The sequence below is a fragment of the Gekko japonicus genome, unplaced genomic scaffold (genome assembly GCF_001447785.1).
Source record: "Gekko japonicus isolate JY-2015 unplaced genomic scaffold, Gekko_japonicus_V1.1 scaffold409, whole genome shotgun sequence".
Taxonomy (NCBI): domain Eukaryota; kingdom Metazoa; phylum Chordata; class Lepidosauria; order Squamata; family Gekkonidae; genus Gekko; species Gekko japonicus.
In genome coordinates this window covers 900,363-918,365 of record NW_015161963.1, presented here as the reverse complement: position 1 = coordinate 918,365, position 18,003 = coordinate 900,363, and the positions used below count along the sequence as shown (strand labels likewise).

The 18,003-nt window shown below is 47.2% G+C and overlaps 1 protein-coding gene across 1 annotated transcript in view; it reads left to right on the top strand.

Moving 5' to 3' along the window:
* SCARF2 (scavenger receptor class F member 2) overlaps positions 1-18,003 on the top strand; it is a 69,572-nt gene that overhangs the window by 23,927 nt on the left and 27,642 nt on the right. Inside the window, exons 4-6 of the mRNA XM_015429598.1 lie at positions 906-1,425; positions 4,089-4,307; positions 4,882-5,010. Coding sequence (XP_015285084.1) covers positions 906-1,425; positions 4,089-4,307; positions 4,882-5,010 — 868 coding nt within the window. The remainder of the gene's footprint in view (positions 1-905; positions 1,426-4,088; positions 4,308-4,881; positions 5,011-18,003) is intronic.

The window sequence follows — 18,003 nt, the reverse complement described above, 5'->3', positions numbered from 1 at the left end:
GAGCGGAACAGTTAATAGCATGAGCTGACTGTTACACGGGATGGAGCCAGGAAAGCGGCATGCATCCCAGCAGTACCCTGGTGTTGGTTTGTTAGTGCTGAAGCAGTGGAAGGAGGAGCTATCCCAACAGGAAAGTGGCCACTAGTCCTGCAGCCTTTACCACATGTGACATACTTGGGGGCCTGCTAGCACGTGGAGGGGGGAGCAGGAGCAAGCGTGTGCTCACATGTGGGTGAACAGATGGAGAGCTGGGCCGGTGAGCTTCTGCTCCTGCTGTCCTCCTCCTCCTGTCTGTGTTGGGTTGTACCTACATACGTTGTGTGGGCTGGCCCTTTCCCACTCACAGCTGCACCATGTGGAGAGAAGCCATTTCAGCCTCCCACCACCTGTGCTGTTTTTATGCCCTCAAACTGCCCCACAGAGCCGCTCTTGGCTCAGATGCAAAAGTTATGCGTTGTCACATGAGTAACATGATTTTGCAGCAGAGCCAACATCGGCTCCGTGGGGGAGTTTTAAGGACGCGAACACAGACTGAAGTTGCTTCTCCCTGCATGCTGCAGTCAGGAGCAGAAAACACGAAACTGCCATCGCGCATCTGCTACAAAGTCCTCATGCTGTCTGTCAACACACACAAAGGCCCGAGTATCAAGAGAGTAATCGGGAGTATCTTTGAGAGCAACGTTCAGAGGAGAAGTTTTGGGGAGCAAATTCTTCTTTTGTGCTGTACTGCTACCGTGTTTCCCCGAAAATAAGACACTGTCTTATATTTATTTTTTCTCAAGAAGACACACTAGGGCTTATACCACAAATGCACAGAAATCCTGCTAGGGCTTATTTTTGGGGTAGGTCTTATTTTCAGGGAAACAGGGTAACTGTCTCTTGGTGCTGTCTGGTTTTGCCTGCAGAGTGTCCCCGCCAGTTCTGGGGCCCCGACTGCAAGGAGATGTGCCGGTGCCACCCTAATGGGCAGTGTGAAGACGTGACAGGGCAGTGCACCTGCAATGCCAACCGCTGGGGTCCAAAGTGCGAGAACCCTTGCTTGTGCAAGCATGGGAAGTGCGACCAGAAGATGGGCAAGTGCACCTGCGAGCCCAGCTGGTGGGGCCCCCAGTGTTCCAGCGCTTGCTACTGCAGCCTCAACTCTCAGTGTGACCAACAGACGGGGACTTGTATCTGTCAGCCTGGCTGGTGGGGCCGCAGCTGCAACAACCAGTGTGCTTGCAGCAACTCTCCGTGTGAGCAGTTTACTGGGCGCTGCCAATGTCGTGGGAGGACCTTTGGCCCTCGTTGTGACCGCTACTGCCAGTGCCACATGGGCAGATGCAACCAGCTTGATGGGACGTGCACCTGTGACCCAGGCTACCGTGGCAAGTTCTGCCGAGAACCATGTCCAGCCGGCTTCTACGGACAGGGCTGCAGGAGACGGTAAGGAAGGCATTCGGGAAATTAAGCAAGCTTGACGTTTTGGGTGCCTTTTCCCCCTTTTTGATAAGGACAAACCTTTCATCGGTATTAATTTAATTTGTATTGGTCCAAGGTCACCCCGTGAGTTTCCATGGCAGACAGGGTTGCCAGGTCCAGGTTAGGAAATACCTGGAGATTTGGTGGGTGGAGTCTGAGGAGGGCAGGGTTTGGGGAGGGAAGGGATATAATGCCATGGGGTATAATGCCATGGAGTCCACTTTCTGAAGCAGCCATTTTCTCCAGGTGAACTGGTTTCTGTCACCTGGAGATCAGTTGTAACAGCGGGAGATATTATTATAATAGCCATCACCTGGAGGTTGGCAACCCTAACTAGACCACACTGACTCTCCATTTGGCTCTTCACATTCCTCCTGGCTCTCAGCCATCTTGGGCCCAAAGCCCTAGCTAGGCCTTGCTGTGTTTCTCTTCCCTTTGGCACTGACAGAAATCAGGTGACAGGAACCATTGTAAGATGAAGCAATGATTCCCTCCCACTTCACACACTGATCAGTCTAAGGTCACCCTGTGAGTTTCCATGCACAGTAGGGATTCAAATCTGGGTCTCCCAGATCCTAATCTTACACTCTAACCACTACACTATTCTGAAAATTGCTGTTTTTCCCCTTTTCCCTCCTGTCTTCTACACATCAAAAAGTGGGAAAAGAAGATGAGAGGCAACACTTTTAATGGAGTGAATAATTATTGGTGTGGGCTGCAGACTTCAGTTTTTATATTATTCATGCAAAATCTTACATTGGTTGATTGTTTTTTGCTCCCAGCAAAAACACTTGTTAATATTCAGGTATACACCTACTAGGACCTGCAGCGTTGTTCTTTTATTTATTTTTTAAATTCCTTAAAGGCCATTTTCATTTATTTAACTGAAATATTTTTCTAGACACTTCTTGGATACTTTTGGAATACTTATTTCCCCTAAAAAAAATTCTGTGGCCTGTTCTGCAGGTTTGTGATAAGTAAAATGTCTCTTCATATAACTATAAAAATTATTTCATAATGTCCGCATTTTTGCATTGAAGATGTCATCGTAATTTCAGGTATAGCACCTTTTGCGTTTTGTTTATGCCTATTAGCCAGCAATTTTCCTGTTTTGTGTCCTATTTCATAGAGTTATACACCATAATTTTATGCATTATTTTCTATATCCTTTAGTTCTAATTTCTCTTTTTCTGAGTTAGCTTTCTGAAGTGTTTTATCAGTTGGATTTCTCTTATACTGCAGTGTTGCTGTTATTCTAATGTAAGCTTTTTTTGCTTCTCACATTGTGAAATCTGAAGTTTGTGGACTTGAATTAGTTGGGGGGAAAGTAGCTCAGATCCTAACTTCTGCACCACTTCCTTTATTTGTAAGATAAAGATTTAAGTTGCAAGATTCAACTTCAGTTGTCTTATTTTACCTAATCTCCTTGTTCATACAGTTATCAAAATTGTAGAATGGTCAGCATGAATAACTGCTGCTATTTCTATGTTGTTAATGTTCTTACTAATTGATTTAGATAATAAAGCCATACCAATTTTTGAGTGTGTCAGTACATGCGCAGCCCCCCCCCCCCAACCGGGCAAATAGTGCCCCTCCAAGGCTGTTTCAGTTGTGAAAATGGTATGGTGGGGGGAGGCTGAAATCCCTCCTCCCCCATTGCAACAGTCTCAAACCAAATCAGGGTCCTGGTTGCCTGGTAAACAAGTTCCCCCACATGTGTGACAGCCTGAATCAAAGTAAGGTTAAGGAAATCCTGTCCCTACACAATACAAATCATAATGTGCAGTTTGGGCCTTGCTGTACTTGTGTCATGCTTAAAAAATTGATGGAACCTTCTCCAATAGAGCACAAATAAACCTGTCAAACTATAAGCAAGTATGGATCTGCCATCACACCTTCAGGTCTCTGGAAAGCTGTTGCCTGCATGCAGTCAGAAGGTCTTCTCTGGTGGTGGCCTTTTCTTGGAATGCTAAAAATTCTCCTCGTATTTTTTTTAAAAAGTAAGTTTCTAGTCCTCACGGCCATAGGGAAAAAAGTTTTAAGTTTCATGGCATTCATGAACCATCAGGCATACAAACAAAAATTACTAGTTCATTGTAGGGCTTCCCTCGTTTTTAAGCTTCTATATTTGGGAGGAATCCATCAGTAAGTCCCAACACAAAATAATGATTCATTCAGAAGCTGGGATGTGATATTTCAAGAAAAACTCATTGGTCAGCATGTGCTAATTACATGCAAGCAAAATCAGATGCAAAGTATAATGGACTTTAGAGATTAGTTCCCAGGGTCTTTGTTGCATATACACCTTTCCTATTTTGTGGGTGCCGGATCTCGAGAAGAGAATTATGCTCCTCCACCTGCGTATCTCCCATGCATAGTGATGGGCTCACTGTTGTGTTTTGCTGTGCTAAAAAATATCCCTGATCACTAAGGAAAACTAGCAGAAGCAGCAGCCCTATTACACGCGGTCCTGAACTATGGCTGAAGGTCACCTGGAGGGTAAGGCCAGCCCTGAGCATGCTATGGGCTCACAGGTAGCTAACTCAGGAAGAAAGGAGGGGGGTTGTTGCTTTGGCTATTTGGCTGGACTGCTGAAAGACCTGTGCCCATTTCCATGGCTTTTACAGGTGTGGCCAGTGCAAGGGTCTGCAGCCATGCACAATTGTGGATGGCCTCTGCCTGGCATGCGAAGCAGGTTGGAACGGCACCAAGTGTGACCAGGTGTGTGCCCCGGGCTTCTATGGAGAAGGCTGTGAGCAGATCTGCCCTTCGTGTAAGGATGGCCACACTTGCAACCATATCAATGGCAAGTGTTCACTCTGCAATCCTGGCTGGATTGGAGACAGGTAAGTCCCGGAATGGGGATGGCTTGGGCCTCTCATGTCAGTACTGAGCATCAGGGCCAGGTTGGGGCTACGTAGGCCTGCTTTAGTCTAGACCTGGAGGGTGCCTCTTTGAGCTCAGGGTCTGTGAAGTTAAAGTTAGCAGGCAAAGTTAAAAGCCAAAGTCTTCTGGGAAGATCCTACTATGTTGTCGAGGTTCCTAGCATCAAGATCAAACCTTTACAATCCAAAGGCTTCAAAGGCTTCATACTGCCTGCCAGTCACAGGGGTCGATATTGCACACTCCCAGTTCCTTTCTGGGCCTGGGTGCACACACAGTCCCAGGTCTGGTTTGATCTCAGCCCTGGCCCATGAAGTTTTTGATTCAAGCCTCTGAATTCCTAACACTGGGGAGGCTTCTCTGTTGGGTTGGTTAAATTCAAACAGATGACTACAGTGTCCAGTTTGCTTAGTAGACTAAGGATAATTGAATGGTGACCATAAGCTGAAGTTGTCCCTTTGCCATGCTGGCCTTCCCTTTCTGCTTCCTCAAATCACCATCCTCCCAGCTGAATGGTCTGTTATGTCCTTTCTCTAGGTGTGAGACCAAGTGCCGCAATGGGACGTACGGCGAGAATTGTGCCTTTGTCTGCAGCGACTGCTTCAACGGGGAATGTCACTTCGAAACGGGGAGATGCCTCTGCAGGGCAGGGTTTTATGGGACTTCGTAAGTGATTTGTACTAGGGATGAGTGTCCCCCCCTTTACACCAACTTCCTTCAGAGAGGGCCAGTCCACATGTTACAAAGGACACCATGAAGACATGAAGACCTAGAGTTCCATGCTGGGAACTCAAGTCCCAGGGATGCAATAGTGCAATTTTGATTGGGGCCACAGCATGTGGGTTGTGGGGGATTAAGCCTTCCCACAACCTGTTAATTGCCCAATTGGGGAATCATAAACATGTAGCTTGGTAAACATTAAGTCCACAGCGAGGTGAATAGCAGCTCCCTGGACTGTTTCAGGTTGAGAAAATGGTGCGGGGGTGGGGTGAGCCCTTAAGCCCCTCTATCCATATGATGTGGCCCTAATCCAAATTGGGTCTGCACAACATCAGGGATTCCATTCCAGACATGGGACTCCCAGCGTATGTCTGCACTGAAATGCCAATCACCCCCTCCCAAGATAGGAAAATGAATGCTGATTGCCTTATGGCTGTGGTGGGGATCTTTTGGCTAGCACATGTCATGTCACTAGGTTACATTTCTTTCCCCCCTAATAATGAAGACGTTTTGCAATTTTTTAAAAAAGTTAAAGTTAATACCACAAGGATTCCTGCTCAGTCCCACATTTTGGCTCCACAGTGTAAAGATTTTAAAAAACAAACTCAGTAAAATAGTACCCTCTGCCTCTTCAGCACTACAGTAACCTACCAGAGGCTGGAGGAATGTAGAAGAAGGGCCCCTTACACTGGAGAAAGGCTCTTTAGGCTGGAGGAAAGGCGTCCAACTTTGCAGAGTGGTAGGAGACAGGTTCTCTGTTAATTTTTAAAAATGCAAGGTTTTATTGCAATAGCAAGTCTAGCAACCCTGAAGCAAGGCTTAGCTGTATTATGCTGACCATTTTACCTGAGGCTTGATCCAGGCTACAGGAACTGTGTTGGTTTGGGGAAACTTGCTCTTGAAACTCACCCTGATGTTACATCCCTATTCATTACCCTTCGTTTTATCAATAGAACTGAATCACGTGCCTTAGGAATTAATCATCACTTGCTTATTCAACTCTGGTCTGTGATTGGGCAACAAATAACTGGTATATTTTTTCAGCAAAGCAAGCAGATTTTTGCTGTCTGGAAGAGTGTCTGGGATATATATTGCTTTATGTGCAAAAAGGGATCCAACTACTTCTCCTTTTGCTGTCTGAATGTAGCATCCTCCTATCAAGCAGGCTCATTTAGAGCTACCATTGTCTGCTTCCAGACAGAAGCAACTTCTGTTGTTACCTGCTGCAAAGCAGATCATTGTACTAGACAGCAAACATTTAAAATGGCTGCCATTTAATGAAGTTATTAAGCCCCTAACTGCTGGGATTTACAGAGGAGAAGAGTGAGGAAGGATATCTGGTATAAAGTACTGAGACTGAGGCATAGCATAGTGATTTCAGCTCATACTTTATTCATGCATAGGAGAACTTGAGATAATTTGCGGGACCCATGGCTCACTTATATTCCCATTCTTAGTGTTATGTTTCCACAGGAGGAGCATTCCCTTAAGCAGAGGCACGGGGATACTTCTTTTTCTCCTCCTTTATTAGAAAAAAAAATCCTCAAAGCAGAATTGGGTTTTTGTATCAGGCATTCTTTTAACTGCAACTCGTGTATTTGAAGGCCAGTTCACATGACCCACTTGACATAGGGAGTGTGTGAGCTGAGTGGATTTGGGCTGGCTTCTCTTTGTGGTGGAGCAGTTGTGTGACGTGATATCTTTTAGAGTGTTTTGGAAGGGAATTGGGGTAGGGAGAGGAGACGTAAAGACAGATGTAGCACTGTAAATGTGGCAGAAGCAGTTTTGCTGCTCCTTAAACAAGAAGACATTTTGCAGTTCAGAAGAGCTCTACTTTCCAATATATCAGAGAAAATCTAGCTGTGGAGGGGTACCTATTGCATGGTGCCTGAGATGTCACTAACCCATCTGATCCCTGTTGTAATTCTCAGAGCAGTTTTGCACTTTAAAATGGGAAAGGATGAAGTTTTTATCCCCTCCAGTGCTTTTGCACTGCTCCTTTTTAGGTCATGAAGGACAACCCCCACTCCCCAATCCTGGGAGCACCACTTGGATTTCCTTATTGGGTGTCAACATGTCCTGAACCCCACCTTGCACATGTCAGTTACAGTAGCATGGCAGATTGAAAAGTCAACCACAGTAAAAGGGCTTTGTCCGCGGATGGAAACCCCTGAAGGCAAACTAAAAATAATGCTTGGTCAGGAGTTACTCATCTTGGTTGCTGGCTCCGAGGACAAAGTTCCTTCAAAACAACTACATGCCGCAGTTGCGTTCAAGGCAAAAAAAAAAAAAAAGTGGTTATTTTTCCTCTGAAGCAGTATTTGGGGATTTCTTTGTACATTTCATGGGAAGAAGCAAGAGTAGAATTCCTGTTTGTTTGTTTCTTTCTTTCTTTTAGGGTTGCCAGGTCCCTCTGCCCACCGGCAGGGGATGGGGGGGGGGTAAGATTGCCAGAACTTGAGTTGGGAAACTCCTGGAGATTTGGGAGTGGAGCCTGGGGAGGACAGGGACCTCAGTGGGGTTCAGTGCCACAGAGTCCACCCTCCAAAGCATCCATTTTCTGCAGGGGAACTGATCACTGTGTCTGGATTTGAGCAGTAATTCTAGGGGATCCCCAGATCCCAACTGTAAGCTGGCATCTCCAGTGGTGTGGGATTTTTGTTTTCCATCATCGAAGCTACAGAATAGATTTGCCCCTCTGAAGATAGCTTATTTTCCCACCATGCAGCAATTTGAGTGATCAGGAGTTGTACCTAGGAATGGGGTGCTGATCATATAAAAGTAACAAGAGAAAGCATGGTTTAGACAACCCCCCAAAGAGTTTCCTCCAAGTGGGGTTTTGGTTCAGAGCCAGCCCTTGAATGAGGAAGATTTGAAACAGCTGCTTCAGGCAGCAGATTTTAGGTGCTTTTGAAGGGCAGCAGTGTATCAATTTACTTAATATCTTTTTTTTTTTTGGTAGCTTTGTTCCCAGTCAGGGCCCAGTCCTACTGTACAAGCAACTGTACAAGAAGGTCGGACCAGAACCAACAGGTTGAAATTAAATCAAAAGAGTTTTCAGCTAAACATTAGGAAGAACTTCCTGACAGAGCGGTTTTTTTTAGCGGTTCCCCACTGGAACAGGCTTCCTCGGGAGGTGGTGGGCTCTCCTTCTTTGGAGGTTTTCAAACAGAGGCTAGATGGCCCATCTGGCAGCAACGCTGACTCTGTGAACTTAGGCAGATCACGAGAAGGGAGAACAGGAAGGGCTGCCTCAGTGCTTAGTTCTTGTGGCCCTTTCTTACACACACAGGGAAATGCTGATTGCCATTTTAGGGTCAGGAAGCAATCTCCAGGCCAGTTTGGCCAGGGGTTCTGAAGGGTGGGAGGTTTTGACCCTCTTCTGGGTATAGAGCAGGGGTCACTGGAGGTGGGGGAGAGGCATTTGTGAATTTCCTGCATTGTGCAGGGAGTTGGACTAGATGACCCTGGAGGTCCGTTCCAACTCTATGAATCTATGATTCTAACTTCAGGGCTTTCTTCTTTTGCCAATATTATTTTTAGGGTTGACGCTGAAGCAGGATGCAACCAGAGAGGTGTTCTTCAAGTGGTGGGCCCTGAGCTAACAGTGGACCATGCCTCCAGCTAAGGGAAGGGCTAACACCATTAATGTTACAGACATTTTCTTTTTAAAAGATGGAGGAAAAAAGAGAAATAAGGGGGAAGAGATGGACACCTCCATTAATAACTTAAAACAAAAGATTGGGTTCAGAAGGCTGAAGATGAGTGGGTTAGGACGTTACCATTTGGTATCAAGTTGGCAGCTCATGAAGAATTGAGAGAAGGGAGAGATGATGGGGATATCTGTCCTCCCCCCCTCCCCCAATATGCACTAAAGGGTTCAAGACTGGGACAATAGGGGTGTACGGTCAGATACTGCCGATCCAGTAAGATGCCCGATATTTTGGGTATCAGATCCGGTTGAGCAATATCCATACCATTCCTGCGCTCTGACACAATTCCACTCTGAATAATATTGGGATCGAATCCTGTTGGGGAGGCAAAAGTAGCTAGGGAGGAGGGGGTACTCTCCAGCTGGTTGTTGGTGTATCTGCCTCCTAAACTTTAAAGCGCCATTAATTTCAATGGCCAGGCCATGTCTACTACACAACTATGTAGTTGTGTTCTACATAGCTGGGGGAGTCCCCCAAGCTCTGACTTGGTCTGTGGGTAGTCCCATTTCACCACTTACTGTTAAGAACAGAGACATCACGTTCGCAGTCAGATAGATGGAGTGATGGCAAATATCTCTAAAAAGCCTCCAAGGAAGGAGATTTCAACATCTCTTTTGGCAGTTTATTCTGTTGGTAAAGAATAGTTTGGCAATAAATCAATCAGCTTGAGGGTTTTTTTAAAGCTCTTTGGAAATTTTGCTGAAAATGAGAAGAATCTGGGAATTGTATGGACAGGGATGTGAGGCTTCTTCTTTTAATATAAATATCAATTTTTAAACGTCAAAATCACCAGTAAATAAAAAGTTAAGTGAAGCCATAGCTGTGTAGCCACCCAAAAGGGGCAAATAATGTCACCCCCCAGGGCCATTTTAAGCTGGGAAAGTGGCATGGGGAGAAAGCTAAAACCTCTCCCCACATGTTGTAGGCCCAATGTAAATCAAGCCCTTATTGTGCTTGTAAAATAAGTTCTCAGTGGTTGCCTTCTAGTTAAGAAGAGGGGAAGATGGCTCAGGGTTTCCCAAATCTGACTTATTAAAAAATGTGACATCTAGTTTGGTTTCCAGATTCTAGGGCAGAATTCCAGAGCCTGAGACCTAGGACAAACTGATCAGTGTGTGAAGTGGGAGGGAATCATTGCTTCATCTTACAGTGGTCCCTGTCACCTGATTTCTGTCAGTATTAAGGAGAAGAGAATCACAGCAAGGCCTAGCAAGGGCTTTGGGCCCAAGATGGCGGAGAACCAGGAGGAATGTGAAGAGCCAAATGGAGAGTCAGTGTGATCTAGTTAGGGTTGTCAACTTCCAGGTGATGGCTAGTATAATAATACCTCCCGCTGTTACAACTGATCTCCAGGTGACAGAAACCAGTTCACCTGGAAAAAATGGCTGCTTCAGAAAGTGGACTTCCCCATTGAAGCCCCTCCCCAGCCCTCCCCAGGCTCCACCCCCAAAATCTCCAGTTACTTCCCAACGTGGAGCTGACAACCCTAGGTCTAGTGGTTAAGAGTGCTGGACTAGGATCTGGGAGACCTGGGTTTGAATCCCCACTTGTGCCATGGAAGCTCACTCGGTGACCTTGGGCCACTCCCACACTCGCAGCCTAACCTGCCTCACAGGGTTGTTTTGAGGATAAAATGGAGGAGAGGAGAGATTACATAGGCCACTTTGGATCTCTATTGAGAAGAAAAGCGGGGTATAAATTAAATAAATAAATGTGTGGGAAGCCAGGTGGCTGTGGGGCTGGACTTCTTGTTCATTTTACCAAGTAAAGGTGGCTCACACACACACACCCGACCTCCTCACCATAGTCTTCTTGTAACACTGGTTGCTGGCTATGGGTTTAGGAGGCTGTCCATTTTGGCAGGCCACCATCTTTGTGATAACCACGTTTATCACAAAACAAAATAGCTGATGCTTTTCCAAGTGGTGGTGCCAGGCTGTGTGTGTGCTAAAGGCTTTGGTAGCAACAACCCCCCCCCCAACTCCTCCCTTGCACATCAGTCCAGCCCAGGAACTTTCACAAAAGAAGACCATAGTTATTCCATTTTCCTTCTGGCAAAGAGGTCCTCAGACTACAAGAATCACAGACAGAAAACAAATCCTTGCCAAGGGCTTATTAGCAGAGTTCCTCTGTTGCAGCTTATCCATTTAGCAGCGGTGTCTTGCCAGTTATGGAAGGGAGGGGTGGGTTCCAAAGCATGAGCTGCAGCTAGAAATCTCCAGTGGCCCCTGGCTGATCTTTTAGGAGACACAAAAGGGATTCTATCAATACTTGACTCTTGGTATGCTCAAGAGCTATCTGTTAGGGTTGTTAACAAAGCCCTCTTGCATCTGAAAGCCCTGGCCAAAAACAATTACTTCTTCTCTCCTGGAGAGAAAAGTCAAGGTGTGTGAACTGATGTGGAGCCAGGGAATTGGGGGGGCGGGTTTAAGCCTCAGGATCCATGAACCTTGGTGGTGTTATTTAGTCACCTTTCTGCAGGAAACCTGTGTGCAAGTCAACCCAGAACACTATATAACATGCACACTGACACTCTAAAAAAGCATCACACCAACCAAACTGAATACTAAAAAGCAAAAAAGAAGCAAATTGGAAGCAGTGCAATAGCAATGATTTTTTTAAAAAATCTATCAGCATCCTTGAAAACTTGCAAGGAAAAAAAAGATGGGTGGATCAGAAGAAGGAAATCCAAGATATCCCTGGGTGAATCTTCTTGGACCATTTCTGTTCCTGTGAGTCTCAGGATAGGGGAAGACTCTGAAACCTCACCCCTTGCTTGCCAGAAGTCATACTGAACCAACGCAGCTTTGGGGGATGCACCAGGGCTTTAACATTTCTTTGCAGGCTTGCTAGAAACTTGTAGAAGGGAAGGGTCTAAAAAGCATCTGAGCTTCTTGGGAAGTGGAAGTCTGCAGGTGGAACAAAATTTAGCTCAGTTTCAACAAAGATGAAGCTTATCCCCAAGCTTATCCTTTTTTAAAATACCCAGACAATGCTTTCATCCATTTGTTGTTTTAAATATTTTAAACTCACCTTTTTTGGCGTAAAAATACCCCCATAATGACTTAACAGTAAGGGGGGGGGATCTCAATTCCAAATTTCAGTTTAAAAAATGTAAAACACAGCAGCCGAGTAATCAGAAGACAAAAGAGGATAGTATAAAGCATTCAAGAGAAACCAGCAGGATCCAGCATCAACCCAAAAAACAGACTCTGTAAAGTGCTGCCAGTGGAGCGTGCCTGTGTGCAGCTGCTGTGAGGGCCTGTGGAGTCCATGTTCTCTATGCCAACTGGCACGTGGCACCGAGGAGGCGAGGACCAGAGCCAAAGGGATGCGTTGGATGTTCGTGAGGCATGCAAATGTCTGGATTCCTGGGGGACTCCAATGGCTAAGAAGCAGCTGCTTGAGGCTGTCCCATCCAGTAGCTTTGCCCCCCTCCCCCCATGCCTCTGGGTTTCACTGAAGTGGTGACTGGGACACTGCAGCTCTGGACCAGGCATGGGCCTCCAGTCTCTTGATTGGTACAGTTCATTGATTAAAGCTTTAATTGGTTACTTATTTGTTTGAAAAATTTTGTGTGCTGCCTCTCCAAGGAGCTCTCTGTGCTTGAGGCAGCTTACAAAATAAAACATAAAACTTCATACAAGTTACTAAAGCCCACCATTCAAAACACAGCAGAACAGAACGCAACATAAAACACAAAGCAGGGTCTTGAATGTTCTCAGGGTCTTAAAATGGGTCTTAAACGTTCTCAGGCTAAAATCAGACTATAAAATGATACCTAAAAGTTCAGCCCCTTAGTACAAAGCCTGTCCATGCCAATAAAGGTTTTGAATTGAATTGAGTACAAAGCCTGAGGAAGCAGAAACGTTTGGGCTTGCTTTTTTTTTTTTAATAATAATAATAATAGTTTTTTTTATTTCAGCAGCACATATACTAAAATTGGAATGATACAGAGAAGATTAGCATGGCCCTTGTGCAGAAACATTTGGACTTGGTGCCTAAAAGAAAGTAGTGTAAAGCCAGGCAGGCCTGAAAGGGAAGGGCATTCCACAGGCAAGGTGCCACCCACTGAAGAGCCCTGTCTCTGGCCACCACCTACCTCAGCTCCAAATTAGGGATCAGGAAGGTGCACTTCTGTGCCATGAAAGTCTCTGGCTCCATGCAACAGACCCACATTCTGCTACTTTAAAATGATACCCACTTTGAGTGTGTTTGTGTCTCACAGAAGTTTGTTCCATGCAAGTGGTGACATATGTAAATGATGCCATTCTTTTGATTCCACCCAGATAAAACAAGCTGTTGTGCTTTGAGAGCCAGTTTGGTGTAGTGGTTAAGTGTGCGGACTCTAATCTGGGAGAAACGGGTTTGATTCCCCACTCCTCCACTTGCACCTGCTGGATGACCTTGGGCAAGTCATCGTTCTGTCAGAGCTGTCCTTGAAAGGGCAGTTTCTGTCAGAGCTCTCTCAGCCCCACCTACCTCACAGGGTGTCTGTTGTGGGGGGCAGGGAGGGAAAGGAGTTTGTAAGATGCTCTGAAATTCCAAGTGAAGGGCGAGGTATAAATCTAATCTCTTCTTCTCCTCCTCCTCCTCCTCCTCCTCCTCCTTCTTGATGTGAATCTGTTTTGCTGCAGACTAACACAACTAACCCTCTAAAACATGCTATGGGCTGGGAAGTCATGTTGGAAGCTTCCTTGCACATTTCAAGCTCAAAGCCCTGTTGGGCTATTTTTGTTTTAAAAAAAAAAAAAGTAGAGTTAGAAACATATAGAAGAAACCAATCGAAATGATTAAGGTGCTGGAGCACCTTCCCTCTGAGGTAGGGCTAAAGCATTCAGGGATTTTTGGTTCAGGAAAAGGCAGTTGGTAACCCTAAATGTGAGGTGGTTCTTTTCGAAGAAGAGGAGGAGGAGGAGATTGGATTTATACCCCGCCCTTCACTACCCAAAGATGTCTCAGAGCAGCTTACAAACTCCTTTCCCCTCCCCTCCCCCTGTGAGGTAGGTGCGGCTGAGAGAGCCAGTTTGGTCTAGTGGTTAAGTGCGCGGACTCTAATCTGGGAAAACCGGGTTTGATTCCCCACTCCTCCACTTGCACCTGGCTGGATGACCTTGGGCAAGCCGTAGTTCTGATAAGAGCTGTTCTTGAAAAAAGCAGTTTCTGTCAAGAGCTCTCTCAGCCCCACCTACCTCACAGGGTGTCTGTTGTGGGGAGGGGAAGGGAAAGGAGTTTGTAAGCCGCTCTGAGACACCTTTGGGTAGTGAACGGCGGGGTATAATAATAATAAGAAGAGATTGGATTTATAGATATTATATTTAATTATATATATTATCTATTATTATTATATATAAATCCAATCTCTTCTCTTTTTCTTCTTTTGGCTGAAGAACAACCAGGTGATCAGGAGGACCCACAAATATGTATAGTCTGTTTTAGATCTCTTAGGGGTCACCAGTTGATCATATGAAACTACCTTACCCTGAGTAAGGTCCATCTAACCTGGTATTGGCAGCACCCCCCTGGGGTCTTGGACACGAAATAGTCTTTCCTGGCCTTGCTCCCAGGGACTGTTTCTAACTAGAAAGACCAGGGATTGGAGACCTTTATGCAAAGCACCTGCTCTACCATTCAGCCTTCCCTCAAATGGGCTTTGGTGGGACTCAAATGCACAGCCTTTGAATTCTCAGACAAAAGTTCAAAAAGTGCAGGTCCTGTTGGGCTTTCTAGGAGTCCAGTGCACCTCCTCCTCCTGCCAGCAGACCTTCTGACCTCTGAGCAGCACCTCTTACCCAGCCCCAAATAGAGACTCTTGGGATGCTGAAGTCTGCTTTTTTTTAAAAAAAGTGTGTGGGAGTTCATATTTGAAAGCATCCTGTCCTTAGGCAGAAATGTCATTTATGAGCAGAACTCTCAAAAAGTGCCTTGGTCAAAGTACTGCAGTACACAAACCTTCAAATACTCCACTTTTCTTCCTAATGGCAATCCAGAGCATGACATTTCCCCCTCTTCTCTTTTATCTTCACAACTACAACCATGTTGAGTGGGTTAGGCTGAGAAAAAGCAACTGCCCCGAGGTAGCCCATGAGCTTCTGTGGCAAAAATTGGATTCAAACCTGGGTCTGCCAGATCTGAATCCAACCCTCTGGCCATTTCACCACACTGGCTGTTTGGTGAGGAGTGAGCTGATCAAAAAGCAAGATGGTAAATCATAGAAAAGGCCTTTTTGTAGGTTGGCTAATCTATGTCCCCATTAGTTTCACTGCACAGTAGAGGAGAGGAAACTCTAACCTTGTGTGCATGTGTACATATGGGAAACCATGACTCCATGTACGCAGCAGGTCACATTCCATGAGAAATCCTAGGAAATGACCTTCACTACAAACTCTAGCAATTTGCCTGTATTCCTGAGTGTCTCAGCTTTCATTTTTTTCAAAATGGGACTCATTTTTGTAAGGGCAGAAGCTTTAAAACAAACTGACAGCTTTTGCTGAAGGTTAGGAACTGTCTTCCATTAAGTTATGGTGTCAGCAAGCTGCCATTCTGTTTTCTGTGACCTCTGTGTACATATCCTTCCCTGTTGCACCCGGCTTGGTTTCTATCATCCTGCTCCTGCGTTGGAATGCAAAAGATAACTGCTGGAGGTTGTGTGGGGGAGAAGATGCTGTAATGCTTGGCTATTGCTTTTCCCATGAGTACTGCACCTGTGTTTTGACTAATGCTCTGCCTGGTTCCCATAGACTGGGCGCGCAACTGTTTCTTTAGCCCGCCAGCGGGAAAGCTATTCATTGGACCTGTATCTATTTGAAGTCCCTTTATTATGCTTGCCCTAACTGTGTATCCCCAGTTCTAACAAAGAACGTGTTTGAGTATGTCTTCAACGCTTTGAAATAAATTTTGCTTTTCTTGAAAACGTGGATTTATTCTCGATGCTTGGGGATCCAACATATTGTTAGAACTCCCTTTTTCCTATCGTTCCGAATCTGGCAAGATCATGAGCGGAATTGAGGGAAATCTTCCTAACACGGAGGGGGACTCGGGATCGGTCCCACAAACCTCCGCGTCGTTGGTGTTCACGACTGCAGCCTCGATGGAGGGTGCCGTGGGGGGAGCGATTCCCCGCCTGCCTGCACATCTGTCTTGGCCGCCTCCGACCCCTTCGCAATGGGGTCCGCGGAAGACTCACCAGCAAGATGATTGGACTATGTACAACACTCAGGGCACCCGTGAGGTGTACTCCGTGGGGGGAGCGATTCCCCGCCTGCCTGCACATCTGTCTTGGCCGCCTCCGACCCCTTCGCAATGGGGTCCGCGGAAGACTCACCAGCAGGATGATTGGACTATGTACAACACCCAGGGCACCCGTGAGGTGTACTCCCGTCGGGGGAGCGGATTACGTGAGAGTCTATTTGACAAGGGATTGTTCCCGGAGCCGGGGGCTACCTCGGAGAAGGGGAGCCCCGAGCGGGACCTCGAGGAGTGGATGTTCGAGCCGTCGGGACCGCGGGGCCACGCAGGAGATGAGGAGGGCACCGGAGTCTTCCCAACGGAAGAGGACTATGACCCACCCCCGGACTACCGCCCTCGGGACCCCATCCCGGAAGAAACCACCGGGGAACGACTAGCAGAACTGGAAGACTCGGTGAGAGACTTGTTGCGGGCATTCCAGGATGTGATGGAAGGTCTGCCGGGAATGATGGACGTTCGAATGGCTAATTTCCTTGACGCACACGCCGCGCAGCAACAAGTTGCTCCTGCACCGGGACTTCCCGCGCCGCCGATGCCTGCTCAACCGCTGACGGGACCACCGCTGCAAGCACCGGGAGTTCCAGCGCAGCAGGTACCTGTACAGCCGCCAGTGAGACCGCCTCTGCAAGTGCCTGTGCAACCGCCGATGCCGGGGGGTCCGCCGGTGCCGGGTCTGCCGCCACCACTGAGGCCAATGCCAGCGGGGCCACCGGTTGTGCCGGGTTTCCCTCCCAGGGGAGTTCCGGCTCAGCTGGGCCCGTTGGTAAGGCCTCCACGGCCCAGACCCAAGGATCTACTGGAGGCTACCTTCGACGGCAACCCAGATGAACTCGCTTTCTTCACGGTGAGGGTGCATAAATTCGTAGAAGAAAGTCGACACCTGTTCCGAAATGAAGCTGGTCTTATTGATGTCATCTCGGCAAGACTGAAAGGAGACGCCGCCACATGGTATGTTGGACTGCACAATGACCGCGGTCCGGAACTTTTGAATTTGCGAGCATTCATGTGGGCGCTGCGGGCGAGATTTGAAGATGTCAACGCGAGTCAAAGGGCTAAAGCGTTTCTCCGCACCTATCGCCAGAACAAGAAGTCGGTTCGCGAGTACACTCTGGAATTCCACAAGCAAGCCGCAAAGCTCCGAGACTACCCTGACCATATATTAGCTGAGATGTATCGCTTGGGTCTCAACGCAGATATCCGAGAAACGGTTCTGAAAACTGTCAACCCTGTCTCCCTAATGGCCTGGACCCAGGAAGCTGAAAATGCGGAAGACCGGCTCACCACCATCAAACTCGACCTGGCTGCTACGACCAACAGACCCGCCGCTGCCGGTGCCTCCAAACCCAAGCCTCAACGCCTGTCGGAATCAGCACGAGAACTACGTATGAAGATGGGGCTCTGTCTCAAGTGCGGGGAGAAGGGGCACTTCGCTGTGGATTGTGGCAGCCGTAAAGTACAGCCGCCTACTCCAAGCCCGAAGACACCGCTGACGGGGAAGAAGGGAATGGCTAAACCGCGTTTCTCCAAAGCTTTGCAGGCGGCCCAAGGCTCGGAGGGGAACGATCCGTCTGCTGCCGAGTCAGAAGAAGAGGTGGTGCCTGAAACGGCGGAAAACGACAACGGCCTGTTGTGAGAGGCGCAAAACGACAAGGCCATTCTAATGCTGCGCCCAAGGTGGTGAGAGAAACCCCTTCCCTATTTTTCGTGACTGTCTCATTAATGAATCCGCTCCTGGGAACCCACGTTAGGGTGAGAGCGTTGATTGATTCTGGGTGTGGGAGGGATCTCATCAGCCCTAGAGTGTTGTTGGCACTGGAAGCGGGGATAGCCCCCTTGAAGTCTCCCATCATTTTTACCCAGATGGATGGGGCACCCATGGAACCTTGTACGCACGAGACTATGGCTTTGCGGCTGGGGGCGGGCGATCATTGGGAATCCAGATCCTTCATTGTCACCCCTAAATCGCAATTCGACTTAG